Genomic DNA, 16,518 nt, shown 5'->3' with positions numbered 1-16,518 from the left:
GTTCCAACTTGAGCGTCCCGCTTACAGCACCACCATCACAGTGTTAAGAAGTGGAATTCGGCTACCCGAGTCCTGCCACCACGACGGTGGAGGCAGCCATCTCCTGTTTCCAGAGATAACCTACTGGACACGGCGGGATTTGTCATCAGTAGAGCCCGGATCCCTAGCAAATGCCAATTTCTTTTGTGTGGTTCTGATAATTCATTTTCAGTACAGGAGCACGGACTGAGAACCTCCTGTAACGTTTTGACAGCGCCTATCAATGTCTATTCCGCCTTTAGTGCATACTTTGGCGTAGGTGCCTAATTCGCGGATTAAACATCAAAAAATGTCTATAATAGTATTTGCGAAGAGGCGATACTCCACTGTGCAGGTGGAGTCAACATTGGTCACTTCGCGTGTCAGTTTAAAACCGTCGGCCCAAGCAGCACAGCACACTTGGACCAGTATTGTACAAATATTGGCAACGTTAACCCAGTATTGGGCCAATATTGGCAATGTCAACCCAATATTGAACCAATATTGATCCAACGTCGGGCGAAGATGTTGTGCTGCGGTGTCCCGTCAAATTCGCGAGTCAAAAATCGCGACACGTCAATATTGCGACAAGTCACAATCGCGGCAAGTCAATATCGCGACACGTTAAAATCGCGAGATGTCAAAATCGCGATACGTGAATATCGCGACACGTGAAAATCGCGAATACGCCATATGCAGGGTGTCCTAGAGAAAATAGGCCAAGGGTTAAAATAAAGACGAAGTGCTCTATGCCAATGAAACCAGCTGTACATTGCTCACAGTTTTGTGAACGATCCATTTTTTTTCATCGGACCTAATCAATTAATTAGCGATAATTAATTTTCTTATTCTTTAATTATTGGTTCTAGTGCCACGGTGCCAATTAGTTGCTGCCAATCAAAGTCAAATTACAGGAATAGATGAAGCCACTTCCATGCCAAAAACTCATGTATATTACACGGCCTGATACTTTCATAGTCCCTGATGTCATTTTCATTTTTGGAACTGCAAACTGACGAGGGGACTGAAATCTCGGTGCTGTACGTGACCAATTTTAATGTGTACCAACAAACAACTGACGTATATTACGGAGCCTTACAGCTGCAACTGAAAGTTATAGGCTATGCCTGTCAAGTAGTCCATGATGTCACGATTTTCATAGTCCTCGGCGATCCTTCTCACACGTAGAGCCGTGTCACGGTAGACTTTCTTGCTGGGCGGCGGCCGAGCGCCCCTCAGATGTTGCTCCACTCTCACCTCGGTGAGGCACTGCTCCTTCTTCAAGCATTTTATGAATTCCCATATGTTAGGGTGAGAGCACCCGACGAGGTTGGCGAAACCTGATTGCCATCCTTCCACGGAGTTGTTTGTGCGCGGAATGTCACTCACCACAGATTCGTAGCAGTTCCACGAGGAATTGGGGGAAAGTGGCTCGCGGCGCCTTCCTCTACGGTCGGTGCGGCCAATCCACGTGTCCTCAAAATAATTTATGAGCTCCACAAGATCAGGCTCGTTCTGAACGTAGAAGTCCGACTCCGGGACAGCCTCGAACGACGAGGCTACGTCGACCACGGGCACGTAGGCTGGCGCAGCGATGTGTAGGGCGAAACTCCGGTCCCGGGCGTATCTCTCTTGAAGGCCGGCTCGTTGAATGCACCGGCATATACATTGCGAGAAATGAAAGAAACACCCCCGAAGCATCGTGCTTGGGAACGCTTCCTGCAGAGAATTCCTTGCACTTCTTTCAAAGTCTGTCATCACAGATCTGGGGCGCAATGATGGTTGCAGTGAGTTCAAAGCAGAAAACGCCATTTGGTATGATGCCGTGTTGCGCTTCTCCATCAGGATATACGCAGAAGGGATCACTTCACTGTGCTGTACACCGTGCACGGTGTACAGCTGCTGAAATCTGCTGGTCAGAACATCAGTTCTTTCATGCTCAAATAGCAAGGGCACGGTCTTGAAAGTCCCATCGCAGTACCAGTGCTCACACTCACTCAGTAGCTGCAGATTGCGCTCCGTGGAAAATATAAGAACCCGATGACCGTCAACCATGTTGTCGTGCAGCAGGAACGGTTGTCCCGCTTCTGTCGTTGCGAAGGTGCCGTCAATCGTTAGGCCGCGCAGGGAATTCGGAAGTGGTGGCAAGGTGGAAGCGCTTGCTCTCCTCCGCTGAACTGTCCTTTTCATCAGAGAGAGGCACGGGAGGAGCCCTACAACAGCTTGTGGCGTGCTGGATACCGCTTCAGATATGACAGCCTGAGTTGGAATCTGGGACCCTATGCTTAATTCCTTAACAACATTGAGAGTCTTCCTTAAAAGTAAATGGCAATACATGATCTCAACTGACCTCAGGCCCCTCGCTGTTATTTTCATATTTCATAGCTTCGTTTCGCTATCAACCAGTCATTGTTAGCTATCAGCCGGTCATGCTCGATTGTCTCTGAACAACTGAAGACGCCAGCTGCATGATGGTATTAAAAAATTATCTCTGCAGCATATACAACAACTGTGGGTCGCTAAAGCCTGTCATTTGATATCAGCGGAATTCCAACAGTGTAGATGTGGCAAGCTTCTCTGACTTCAGCCGCAGCGGCATCCGGAACGTGACTGTGGGCCGTCTCGGAAATAACTACACTATTCACCGTCTTTGCCTTTCCTGGGCATTTCCTTTTTTCCGAGAGGATGCACCTCCAGTGTTGGCGGTCTCCAAAGAGCTTGTCTTTTCTGTACAAGAACCCGTTGTGCGACAGAAGTGGACGATTCTTGTTGCTTAGGAGAAATGTCGCCATGGCTTGTGGAGCTAAAACTCACATCGGAATGACCGAATATTGTCACGCATCCAATGCATCCCTCTTTTTTAACCCTGTACTTCGGCCCTGCCCAATGAGATCAACCACACAGAATGACGTAGTGACCTTCTTTGAACTTCTTTGGAACGACAGCCCAAATTGTCTTTAGCGACCGGTTTCAAATCCGGGGTCGCTACGCCACAAGTGATTACCACCTCTTGGTGATGACATGTCCTAGTTAGAGGTTGGAATGTGCTTTGTTACGTGCTGGGGAAGATGCTCTGAAGAAAAGTGAGAACACAGGACCAACTGCAGCTACCCTTTACTGTTGAAAATTTTTCATTTCTTCTTCTTTTTTTTTTTCTTTTTGGCCTGGAAGCTCCTCGCGCGGGGATTTGGACCGGAGCTCTTAACGAAGAGGTCGCAAATTCGCGGAAACTGAAGTTCGCGACCTTGGAGTGCACGCGAAAAATAATTCCGGAAGAAAAAAGCCTGTCTTTAGCTACCTCGGGCAGCACATCGGCCAAAAGGGAGGTAATTACATGCTAATAATAATTCGGGGATTTACATAATCCCACTATCCTCATAGGCTGCATGACGGAGAACAGAGAGGTAATTAAATCACATTTATGGCCCAGGATGCACTAGAAAGACTAGAAAAAGTAACGAAAACACAAGAAGAAACTCATATGTCCGAGATGTCCATACACTGCCGCGTGTCACGATTCTGACGTGTCGCGATATTCACGTATCGCGATTTTGACATCTCGCGATTTTGACGTGTAGCGATTTTGATGTATCGCGATATTGACTTGTCGCGATGTTGACGTGTCGCGATTTTTGACGGTAGCGATTTTTGACGCGCGGTTTTGACGTAGAACCTTGTGCTGCTTGGGTGTATCGCTTCTAATAACCGAGTATCTCAAACGTACCGGAGTCCAAGCTGGGAACTGAAAATCAGTTACTCAGTACAGTCGCTTACTCGTTGTTTCTCTCTCTTCAGGAATTGTATTGTTGTTGCGTGGTTCGCTGTGATATAATATAGATACGTTCAGTAATGATTTTGTCGAAATCTAGAACTGTCAGCCCGGCCTCTGATTCTCCAGAAGAGCGATTTCGATGTGGATGCGGGAGTTGTAATCCGTTGCTAACAAGTAGTTCTTCCCATTGGCATGAAAAAGATTCATTGCCATCCTTTGCCATGAACTGTCAGGGAAAGGAGTTGAAATAACAGGTTGGCTCCGAGGCAGTTTGTGCTTCATGCAACTCACACATTTCTCCACCATGTCAACTGTATCATGCGATATGCCTGGCCACCAGCAATACTCTTTGGCTCGCCTTTCGCATTTGACTATGCTATGCCCTCATATCCGTCGAGGAGAGAGCTACGTACTGAAGGACGCAATGCTGCAAGTATGAAAAATCTCTGTCCTCTCATCAGAATTCCTTCATGCAAAGTAAGTTCATTTCTGAACTGCCAGTATGCTAAGCAGTCTTCGCACACTTCTGACTTGGTGTCTGGCCAGGTAGTCTGAATACGGTACGCAAAGTTTTGCACACGGTGTCGTGGTTTTGCGCATGCAAAAGTTTCTGATGACTTACATCTGTCACACGCACGCCACGGAGAAGAGCCTCTTCAACCTCTGCAACTTCCTCCGCGAGATGTGCATTTTCTTGTTCGGGGAGTGGGTGTTTGGACAATTTATCGGCGACTACGAGGTCTTTGCCTGGAACATGTTGCATTGTATAGCCAAAGCTCATCATCCTAAGACGTAAGCGTTGAAGGCGCGGTGTGAGGTCATCTACTGGCTTCCTGGTGAACAGATGAATGAGTGACTTGTGATCTGTTTCTACGTGAAACTTCAGTCCGATGACGTAGTCTTTTAATTTCTCACACGCCCATGTGACTGCAAGGGCTTCCTTTTCTTTTTGAGAGTAACCACCTTCTGCCTCTGTGAGTGACTTGGATGCGTAAACAACGACCGGCAAAATTTTGGTATCTTGTCGCTCCATGAGGACTGCTCCAAGGCCATAACCTGAAGCATCGGCCGTCGTCGGTGGGTGATGTCGCCATTGTGAACGTTACAATGGGATTGCCACGTATGTTGATTGTTTCGAACAATGTGTATCATCTGCGGGAAGTTGTTGGATGTAACGGCGTAGACGAAACGTTCACATACACACACTCTAGAGCACATGACCAGCGCATGAAACTACAACTTTTCCTTCTTTGCAGATGGAAGACTTCCATAGGCAGACTGGTGACACTGAAGAGGATTCTGATGAGGAGGCATTATATTGGAAGCAAGCCATTAATAAGGTGTGGCGTGTTTCCATATAGGTTACAACGTGAATAATGTAGAAAACACTATCTAGGAGCAACCTCTGAAGTCACAGCCTCGCCTGCGCTGACGTCACTGCCACACCCACAGAAATCTAGTATCACGCAAGAAACCTTTGCGACCTCGGGCGATTCGTTCCGGAGAGCCGTCGCTACACGGCCCGATGCTCTATCCAACGCCAGTAAAGCATATTGTTAAGTTGTGCTTTCGGTTGATGGCACCATTGTTTTCGAGTTCAATGCTTCGCGCCGTCGTCTGTGGGTGATGTCACCACTGTCCATTGGTGTTTCCATTTAGCCCGTATGAAAATTCCGATCCGACAGTCGCGGATGCGCATTGGTTGTAGGACGCGTAATTTCGCTCAAACGACTCCCTCACTCTCAGTCGGCTCGACTGATTGGCATTGGCATCGCGAAGCAAGATGGCGGCTGCTTCTAGAACGTGGAAAGCTCAGTTGTTGAGTTCTAGTGAACGTTACAATGGGGTTGCCACGTATGTTGATTGTTTCCAAACAATGTGTATCACCTATGGGAAGTTGTTCGATGTAACGGCGTAGACGAAACGTTCACATACACACACTCTAGAGCACATGACCAGCGCATGAAACTACAACTTTTCCTTCTTTGCAGATGGAAGACTTCCATAGACAGACTGGTGACACTGAAGAGGATTCTGAAGAGGAGGCATTATATTGGAAGCAAGCCTTTAATAAGGTGTGGCGTGTTTCCATATAGGTTACAACGTGAATAGTATAGAAAACACTATCTAGGAGCAACCTCTGAAGTCACAGCCTCGCCTGCGCTGACGTCACTGCCACACCCACAGAAATCTGGTATCACGCAAGAAACCTTTCCGACCTTTGGCGATTCATTCTGGAGAACCGTCACCACACGGCCCGACGCTCTATCCAGTACGCCTGTAAAGCATATTGTTAAGTTGTGCTTTCGGTTGATGGCACCATTGTTTTCGAGTTCAATGCTTCGCGCCGTCGTCGGTGGGTGATGTCGCCACTGTCCATTGGTGTTTCCATTTAGCCCGTATGAAACGTCCGATCCGACAGTCGCGGATGCGAATTAGTTGTAGGATGCGTAATTTCGCTTAAACGACTCCGTCGCTTTCAGTCGGCTGGACTGATTGGTATTGGCATCGCTAAGCAAGATGGCGGCTGCTTCCAGAACGTGGAAAGTTCAGTTGTCGAGTTCTGGTGAAAGTTACAATGGGGTTTCCATGTATGTTGACTGTTTCGAACAATGTATATCATGTGCGGGAAGTTGTTCGATGTAACGACTTACTGCATTGGGCATTTCACACGGTTAAACGTCCAATCTTGCCGTGCTGCTTCTGCATTTGTGCAACGCGGGTACGTACCATTTTCTGTATTTTCAGTAAATATGGGTTGTACAGGGGTAATATGGGGCCCATATTGCCAGGATTTTCCCAATATTGGCTCAAACTGGGCAATGTGTGGCCCATATTACCCATTTCCAGCCCATGTTGGACCCATATCGCCAATGACCAGCCAATATGGGCACAGTATTGTGTGCTGCTTGGACTATGCAGTAGTGGTATATATAATATCTCGTAACAATGGGCCGCTCAGATTACATGCGACACGCACGATAAGATATATCAGAAACCAATGGAATTCATGTATCGATAGTGTGAACAATGGGTTCGCAGGCTTGAATAACATGCGCCGCTAGGATCAGGTAACGGTTAACTGAGGTAAACAATAAGAACTCACGTGTCGATAGCGTTTGATAGGCACCTGGATGCACATTTAATGACATGCAATAACACGCAAATGACATTTAATAACAAGCAATAATATTCGATGACATTTAATAGCATTTTTCCGATCGGGTTGACGTCACGATCAGTCCATCACCTAGGTTGGTTGCCGCATCAGAGCGCCAGGTGGTTTTGGTTTCGGTTTGAAATACCCACCAAACGCCCTCTAGTTTTCAAGCTGTGGCCGTCTGTAGTTTTGGCTTTAAGTAAACGGATGCCAAGCTTTTGAATGGTTGCCAGATGCCCTCTGGTTTCAAGCTTTTGACCGTCTGTAATTTCGGTTTCAAACCACAGCACGCTAGTTTCGCTGTGACAACGGCAATGCAGGTTTTTGAATGGTTGCCAGATGTCCCTCTAGTTTCAAGCTTTTGACCGTCTGTACTTTCGGTTTCGATTTGAAAAAAAAAATGGATGCCGTGTCACAAAACGATTTTTTCCCCATGCCACCTTGATAAGTACACTCAAATAACGATGTATGTCAGAGACCAGACAACAATGTATATATTCCTTTTTTATTTAAGCACATTATTTTTCTGCTCTTTTATTGAACTAATGAAAGATATTCTACAAATTACCAGAGTCTTGCTTGACTTCATCCTTGTACAGAAGCAATCTGCACAAGCAAAGGAAAAACGAAACGTCCTGTGAATGTTTTTCTCAATCAGAACAAAGTCTAGGATGACTCAAATCTCGATCAGGTGCCAGGCAACAACAACAAGCAGCATTATCAAAAAATGGGTTAAACGTTTTCCGCTTTCCGATATGCCTCTGATACTGTAATGCATTTGCATTGGAGTACGACCTTAGGATTTGCCACATGGTAAAGTAAATAACTCAGTGCAAACAATCACTATAAAGTAGAGGTATGCTATACACACGCATTTCCAAACTTGTGTTGCGCATTGCAACAACAGCAAACAGGGAATCGAGAAACATTGCATGACCACGTATTGTGGTTACCAGCTGTAATTGTTTCGAGATAAAAATAACAAAAAACTGGCATAAGGACAAGGGGGTACACTCACATCCTTCCAAAAGTTGCCTCGTCGATGAAGGCCTGATGGGTCTCAGTCGTCGACAGCTAGCTTATAAGACGCTTGATTTTTGTTTTATCAGGGATCATATTAGGGAAGGAGGGATCACATGAATGCATCGTGGACAGCTTCTCCTTTCCCAGGAGCAGCATGTGAAATGCGATACCTCTTGAAGACGCGCTCTTTTTTCTTCTTCTTTTGTTATGATAACACAACCGCGAAACACCCGTCCGGCTTTTTCCAAACGCTCTTTGGGAACACCAACACACACAAAAAAAATACGTTATCGCCCTGGCAAGATGCATTTTCGACTGGTGGTATACGCTGTCTGCCACGCACGGGCTTCCAGCATTGAGTGTGTCACGCAAGAGCAAAGTGATGTGAGTATTTCAAACCATTCTTGTGTTATAGTGTATCTTGTAGCTAAATGAAATACGGGCATGTATTTGTTTTCAATTATTTTTATTGTTTCGTTCACATGAGACAGCAGAAACATGGTAGCAGATTTTAAAGATAGTGATACCGTAACTGCTGTGCTTTCCATTCCCAATGAGTCTTGCAATATTGTACACATTGCCGGGGCATCGTTCTATCGGTCTATTACATAGCTTTAAGCACTGGAAGTTGTAATAATCGTTGCTTAATAATTGTGTAATAATTGCTTCTTTCAAGCGATGCCATAGTTGATGTGTATCGTTTTGCGACAGATTTACTCCGTATCTCGTCGGATGACCATTGCTGAGCCAAAGGCGTACGGCAGTTACTGCAGCTGGGCATCGGTGACGTAGAATTTTTCGTCAATCTGAGTCACGGTAGTGCATTTTCCCTGTTTCAGTGTTGGTTTTGTAAATTCTGTTGTAGCTACGAAAACGAATAGGGAAACAGCACTCGGAAAGGACAAGGTGTAGAAGAACATCTCCGGGCATCTATTTACCATGACGACCTACAGTAAAATGAGACAACTCGTCATGGATTTCATTATTGTTTATTGGTAAGCGTCTTTGGGCGACAGCCTATTTTGCAATAGGTCAATTGTCATGTCGTTTATGTACACAGCCAGGTAATGGGAGCCGGTCTTCATTGCGTAGTACATGATACATAGACTTTCGGCCACCAGTTGCATTACGTCGACGTCACAATCACCGTAATAGCTGAATATGGAGCTGATCTGTTTTCCCCATTCGGAGATCAGGTCGAACGGGTGGTCGGATAGGTTTTCACACTTCTTGTGTACCCTGGCATAGATTGTGTTTGAAGACTCCCACACAGTCTTTTTTGTGGGAAGGTTCAGAGGCAGGGGCTGGAACAGGAAAATACCTCTCGTTATCTTAGACGCTGCGACGAGCACTGTGTCCTCCGTTGACATCGATGAACCACATTCTAACATGTCACTCTAACAGGTATGAGGACGGCGACATTTTCCTTGGAATTGATGATCCTGGGTAACGTCCCGCATGCCGCACACATCATCACCTAATTGGGACCAGGAATCGCCAGCATTGGCTGGCTGTTCGACATCGGACCAGTGATCACCAGTCATTTCGTCGTCGGTGGTGGCAGGTACTTCTCTTCCTTCTACGACTTCCAGCAGGTTGCAACAGGTACTGCACCTTTCCATTCCGAACGCGTCTTTTTTAATGCAGTGGCCCTTTCCAGGCTGCACACGCGTTAATTCGCTTGCATAAAATTGACCTTCAATAGGTTTTTACTGCTGGTCACGTAAGATATAGGTATTCGGGTAACCAATCTTGACTGCTGTCACCACAAAAATTTCACGCGTAAATGAACCAAGGTAACTTTTGACTAACTGGTGTCTGAGTTTTGCTATTCTGACAAGGTCGCCAACACGACTCTGGGGGTTTGCTCGGAGTAGGATAGAGCTTTTGCCTAAATAAATGTTCATTTCCTTTGTTGACATCCACAGGTCGTGCCGACAGAGTTCTATGAACACGATGATTATATGCTTTGACCAGAGGCTGTCAAACTTTCAAGTACGATTTATGTCCCTGATATTCGGAAGCACGATAAAGTGGCGTCATAAGACTTCGAATAGATTGTTCTGCAATGCTTGCTTCCGTATTTGAATTAGAGTGGAAGAGAGATATCCCTTTTGATTTTAAAAATGCTCCGACCGATTTATTGTGGAGCTCTGTACCACTGTCTAAATGAATCAGTCTCGGAGTGCCAATACGTCTAAAAGCGAGTCTCATTCCACGTTAATTTCCGCTGCTCGTTTATTCTGCACAGGCATTACAGCAAGCATACGAGAAAATGCGTCCATACAAAACAAAAGAAGCGCAAAACCCTTGTTGCATCTCGACAGGTTCTGAAGGTCTTTCAAATCTATTTGAAATATATCCTTCACACCCAAAACGATGGTCTTCCGGAACTGACGTGGTCGCTTAAGTTCTCTGAAGAGAGAGCACACATGACTGGTTTCCAGCAACTTGGCAACATTTGCCGGCTTTTCACCTATATGGCTCATGCGAGTCGTTCAACACCACCTAGAGCACCAGGATGGTATACGTGTACGTAAGCAGCCATTAGCACGATTTTCTTTCGCAAACACGAAGTCCGTCGAATGACAAATAGGCATTTATAACGGCCGCAACGTCACTTTTGTACCAAGAGGGCGATCGATTGTGCAGTTCGTATTTTATAAGCTCGATGACAGAACTACTTGGAACAACCCGAAAATGACAGATAATCTTTCCCTCTTCATATATCGCAAATACAGTCTTTAGCATCGGCAGAATGGCGACGGCCTTCTTCCTGTGTCGAGCGGGAACATGCGCCAGAATGTTTTCGTCCCGAAGGTAACCACAGTGTTCCTGTTGCGGTTCCAACGTGCTCAATACTGGTTCTATTCTCGAAGTCTCTTAGCCGCTGTTGTGATAACCGGAGAAATGTGTCGACGAGGTGTCTGAGGTGTGAACGTAGGACTGCTGGTTGATGACTCTGCAGTCTCCTTTTCAAGTCGAGATGGATGTACGATAAGTGTCGGTATATTTAGCTTGACCAATAGTGGTAGGATTCTCTCGAGATACGCGGGTCGCCACACATTTCGCACTTTTGTGACCAAATAATAAACAAGGTCTACAATGTTGGTATTTGTTGACCATTCACAATGAGCTCAAACGTTCTGCCGTTCCAGCTGAGCACGGGTTTTAGGAAACGCAGTAATTGGCTTGCTCTCATCTTGTAGCCGCTCCTCATAAAATTAACGATGGCATGTTCCTCATCGTCTGCTTGAATCTGTGTCTGCTCGCTCGTCGACGCCACAGGATTTGTCTCCTCACTTGCTGCACTAGGCTTTCTTAATGTGTTCGCGGGAGGATGCAATAGCTTGTGCAAGTACTGGATGATCTCCATGGCCTTGATATCATCAGGCTCCTGTTTATTCAATATCGAGGGAATAGTGCTTTCCTGATAGGGAACAAGGTCGTATTTCTGCATTCTTTAAATACCGATTGCTTTTGCGATGCTTTTGACCGCTAAACTTGAAACGAGACCTAACAAGCGTGGCAACAAAAAATGCAAAATCCCGCCGGACTGAAGAAGAATCCGCTTAACTTTCTTCACATCTGCACGGTCTTGCCTGGAAGCCAGTGTCCTAATGGGTGTTGCAAAAGGCTGCAATTGCTTTTTAACTTTCGGCGTTACCTCGACGTTTCCTTTGCAGAGGTTCATGCAAATCTCCCTGATTGTTCGTAGCTGTTCCCTGCTGGGATGTTGAATCATGTTGTAACGTTCTGCTGGTGTCTTTGCTTCAACGATGATACGTAGAAAACGAATGTGTTTGTTCAGCCTTTTCATGACCTGTATATGATCTGTCTGTGATCGTCCGGGAAAATGTTGGTCCACACCTTATATAGTGATCGTTGCTCTGTTGAGACAAGTCGATAACTAAGTATGAGTGTGGTTTCTGACAGGCATCTTTATATATCGTGGGTAACAAATAATTTCTCCCAAAAATCTGCCTGGACAGCATACGCAGCAGGTCTGTAGTGCGTGGTGAACGAAATAAAACGAGAGCCGTGCTATTGAATTGCATTGTGCGATACAAAGGGTCGTTGACGAACAGGTATTGCGAGATGAACACGGCCGTGATTGACAGGTGGTGACACCCAGCAATATAAAAATTGCAGATTTCTTTCAGTCTTTGCCGGTCAGCTAAACACTCGTCAAAGATAAATACTGAGTGGCTATTATTCTCCGGATCTGCAGAGATGTCTTGACTGAAATTTACTTCAGGAAGGGTATCGAATACTGACTGCTTATAAAGGTAGATATACAATATTTGCTTGAACGGTTTGTCAAAGAGGACAGCTCTTTTGTGTTTAATTAGTCGTGCCACGAAGGTGGATTTCCCACTTTGACTAGCCCCTGAAATTGAGACCAAGGCAGGCGTCACGTACCTAAAAGGTGCCATGACTGTCATTTCCTGCAAGGGAATGAAGTCTGGTCAAGATACGTTTTGTTAGATAAACAAGTCCGTGCTTGCAAAGTGCAGGAAAAAAAGCAGACTGCAAAGGTAGGTTCGACTGCAGAGCTGACGATGTAAGAAGAAAGACTGCTCAAGGTTGCCATGCTGGCAACTTCTTATATAAGAACCGTCTGACGCTCAGCTCCTTCACTCTCGAACCTCCTTCTGAGGAGGTATGGTGTTCAGAACGGTGAAATAGTTTGCAGTGTTCTAACATGTGCTCCTTTTGTTTTCAGCCAGTCCAACCTGCCCGAAGGATCATCATCATCGTCATTGCATCAGTGTACAAGTAAGCATCATGTCGTCGTCGATCTTGCATAAACTTGACAAGCTAAAGAAATATGGAGAGTTTCAAAAAATGGCGACAATTCCTAAAATCATCAAGTATGACGTGGTCGATGTCAACAAAATTGAAACGAGGTATGGCGAGGCAGTCTACGTAGCAATTGTGAAGGATCACGAGCACGTAAAGGTGTTCCTTCCTGCTCGGTTTCATAAACTAAGCACTCAAGACATCGAAGACATGAGGAACACGAGCGGACTCTGGATGGAGAAGAATGAGCTAGTTGGAAAAGACGGGACATATCTTCTTTCGCCAGATATCGTGTTCGGTCAATGCGAGTAAAAAATGAAAAAGAAATGGTGACATGGCACCTTTGTCCTCCGGCCTATCGGCAGCACTACACAAGAGCGCTGGGACTTCAAATTGATCTGGCTAACGTCCATAACCTTGCAACACCCTGTATCCCATTTTGTGAGACACTCTGTACGCTCCGCTACACTAATCGCTATGAGCTTCATCTACATGACAGAGACGACGACGGGCAGGATGTCAGCACGTTCTTTCATGAAAACGGACGCTACCTTGCCAGTGTACTTCGACATTTCGGATTTCCGTTACGCTTTTATGTTTTGCTGAAGGCGGAACTCGGGCAACATACGCCTGAGGATGAGATCATATTTGTCACTCAATTTATTCCTTGGAGTGTGCATACGCTGTGGTCGGAACGAGACGTAGGACGTGCTGTCATTGAAGTAGGTACTGAAGTGACCAACAATTTAGAAAAGCTTGAAATGCAAGGATCGGGATTTTTTTTTTATTTCGAATTCACGTCTGCATTTTTCATGTTGGTCGTCTCGCACCACAGCTCATTGGATGTACCGACTTTGAATTGCCAAACGAATTGAAGAAAAAGTGTCGCTGTCTTCTGAGTGTCGACCTTCACGAGGATAGTGAACAGAACATGTGTTTCGCATTTTGCGTACTTGCCGGTCTACATCCTGCAAAGGGCTCTTACAAACGAAGAGCTTCATCCTACAGGTCGTACCTGTCTCAATATGTATTTCCAGAGACGTTTCCTATAGTGTTCCCGAAAGATGTAGAAATGTTTCAGAAGCAGAACGATGTGAGCATTAACGTGTACGGTTATGAGAAAGACGAAAAATATGTTTACCCGATTAAGGTTGTCGACGACCAGTGCAAGAAGCATGTCGACCTACTGCGAATTGACTTCCATTTTGTACTCATTACTGATTTCAATGCTTTGTTTACACCACCTGGTTATTTTCACTGCAAACGGTGTACGATGGGTTTCACCACCCCGGGTGTACTCGCCGATCATCTACTAACGTGTAAACAACAAAAAGTGTCCACGACTATTTTTGCAAAGAAGGGTGAGACATTGTCGTTTGCCGAAGAGCATTTGATGTCGGAAGTTCCCTTCTACTGTGTATACGACTTTGAGAGTGTACTATCATCGTGTTCGGCAGGCGGAAATGTCTACGAGGAACACATCCCTTCATCCTTCTGTCTCCTCGTCATACGCTCGTGCGATTCGTATGTGTTGAAGAAATATATTTACCGTGGTGCAGACTCCGTTTCCGTTTTCATGGAACTATTGCGTAATTTGCATGATGAGCTGTATGCGATGTTGCACGAGACTGTGCCCTTGCAAATGACCCCAGGAGACGAACTCGAACATTCTGAAGCCACTAAATGTAACATCTGTAAAGAACCATTCACAAAGAAGCAGAGAGTACGAGATCATGATCACGTAAGTGGAGAATATCGCCAATCGTTGTGTCAGGGATGTTATCTGAAACTGCGGATACCACGTAAAGTGCCCATCATTGCGCATAATGCCAATAATGACCTCGGATTCATAGCAGCTTATCTGCACCTGCTTCGGAAGAGAGACATCAGAGTGATAGCTTCCAGTTGTCAGAAGTTTAAAGCTATAGACATTGGTATGTTCCGCTTCATAGACTCGTTAAGCTTCCTGAATGCTAGTCTCGACACACTGACCAAAAATCTATGCGACAAAGGTGCGTCTAACTTCAGGTTGAGACTTGACTTCAGCTTGAGACTTCGTGTTTGTGTCTGTCCCTTCGTGTTCCCTAGTCTCGGGGTTTTTTACATTATGCATTAACTTCAGGTGTCTGCGTCAGTTTTTCGCAGAGGAGGACTACTTCAAGTTGGTTGTACGTGAAGGGGTTTTCTGTTATAAGTACGTTACCTCTTTTTAACGTTACGACGAGCCCTGTTCAGAAGTGTGCGAGGAAGATTACCACCATGCGCAAAACGTCTTTGAAAAATTCAACTGAAGAGCCTGGGCGAGTACTCGGATTTGTACCTTCTGACGGACGCACTGCTTCTGGCAGACGTGACTCAAAACTTCCGAATATGGGCGTTGGAGACACACAAAAGTGAACCACTTCATTTCGTGTCACTCCCAGGACTAAGCATGTCTTGTGCACTAAAAATGAGTCGGATTAATCTGGATTTAATGCACGATCCCGATGCCTATCTGTTAATTGAACGGGGCAGGCATGGTGGTATGACCCAGTGTTCAATGCGAATGGCCCTTGCAAATGTCCCAGGGACAGAGCAGTACGATCCCGAAAAACCAATGACCATAATTCATTACATGGACATAAATGGACTCTATGGCACAGTGATGCGTGAACCACTCCCATTCGGAGGCTCCGAATGGCTGTCACCCGAAGAGGTTGCAGGTTTAGATGTAATCCTTGTTGCAGATTATGCAGACGTCGGTTATTTTTTTAGAGGTAAACCTGGCCTACGTACATGAGCTCCACCAACGACATAGAGATTTACCGCTCGCGCCCGAAAAAATGAACGTTCCGTATGTGTTGCTCTCAGATGACCCGATGAAAAAATTGAGCCTCCCACAGCATGGTATAGAACCAAAATTACTCCTTACATTGCTTGACAAGAGGAAATATTTTCTTCATTATCGCAGTCTAAAGTTGTACCTACAGTTGGGTCTCCGGCTCTCGGGTGCTCAGGTTCAAACAAAAACGATCCTATGTTGACTTCCATCACGAACTACGCAAGCAGGCAAACAATATCTTCGAACGTAACCTGTACAAGTGTTTACTTGTACTATACTCCGTATATGGGAAAACATGTATGAATGTACGAAAGTTCGTCGACTGGCGCTTGGCAACTTCCGGTGAGCAAGTGTTGAGATTCTTGCGTAAACCGAACCTCAAACAATTCAGGGCTCTATGCTCTAACGTAGTCTTGTTTCAGTTCGCTCAATCGATTGTCCGTATGCGACAGCCTCTGTACCTGGGGTTCACTATTCTCGAGCTCTCTAAAGTCATACTTTTTTATAACAACTTGCTTCGGGTAGCCCCGGACACAAGGCTCTTGTATATGGACACAGATTCTGATATCGTGATGCTGAGCGATGAGAAGGCCCTTGCGGAGCCCAACGACCACATCCTAAGGTTATGTTTCCTGAAACCAAAGCTCTATGCACTAGACCTCCAAAGGAAAAAAAAAAAAAAACGATACAGTCGTGCTAAGGGGGTGAAACAATGTGAAGCCCAGAAGTTGCATTATTCAATGTACATAGACTCTCTTAAGCTTGGCGAAGTTTTCAAAGTTTGTCAGATCCTCATTGTGCGCAAGAAAAATATCAACAAAAGTGTATGTGTTACGAAAGTAGCTCTAAATCCCCTGGACACAAAGCGTTTCATTTGTGAGGATGGTATCCAAACGTTACCCTTTGGGTACACATCCAATG

General features: G+C 45.5%; 1 protein-coding gene across 1 annotated transcript in view; it reads left to right on the top strand.

The window, feature by feature from the left end:
• Positions 1–16,518, top strand: part of LOC135373036 (uncharacterized) — a 59,883-nt gene that overhangs the window by 24,644 nt on the left and 18,721 nt on the right. Inside the window, exons 6-7 of the mRNA XM_064606349.1 lie at positions 5,047–5,130; positions 5,782–5,865. Of these exons, the coding sequence (XP_064462419.1) occupies positions 5,047–5,130; positions 5,782–5,865 (168 nt within the window). The remainder of the gene's footprint in view (positions 1–5,046; positions 5,131–5,781; positions 5,866–16,518) is intronic.

The sequence above is a fragment of the Ornithodoros turicata genome, unplaced genomic scaffold (genome assembly GCF_037126465.1).
Source record: "Ornithodoros turicata isolate Travis unplaced genomic scaffold, ASM3712646v1 Chromosome190, whole genome shotgun sequence".
In the NCBI taxonomy this organism is placed as follows: domain Eukaryota; kingdom Metazoa; phylum Arthropoda; class Arachnida; order Ixodida; family Argasidae; genus Ornithodoros; species Ornithodoros turicata.
This window is presented reverse-complemented; position numbering and strand designations above follow the sequence as displayed.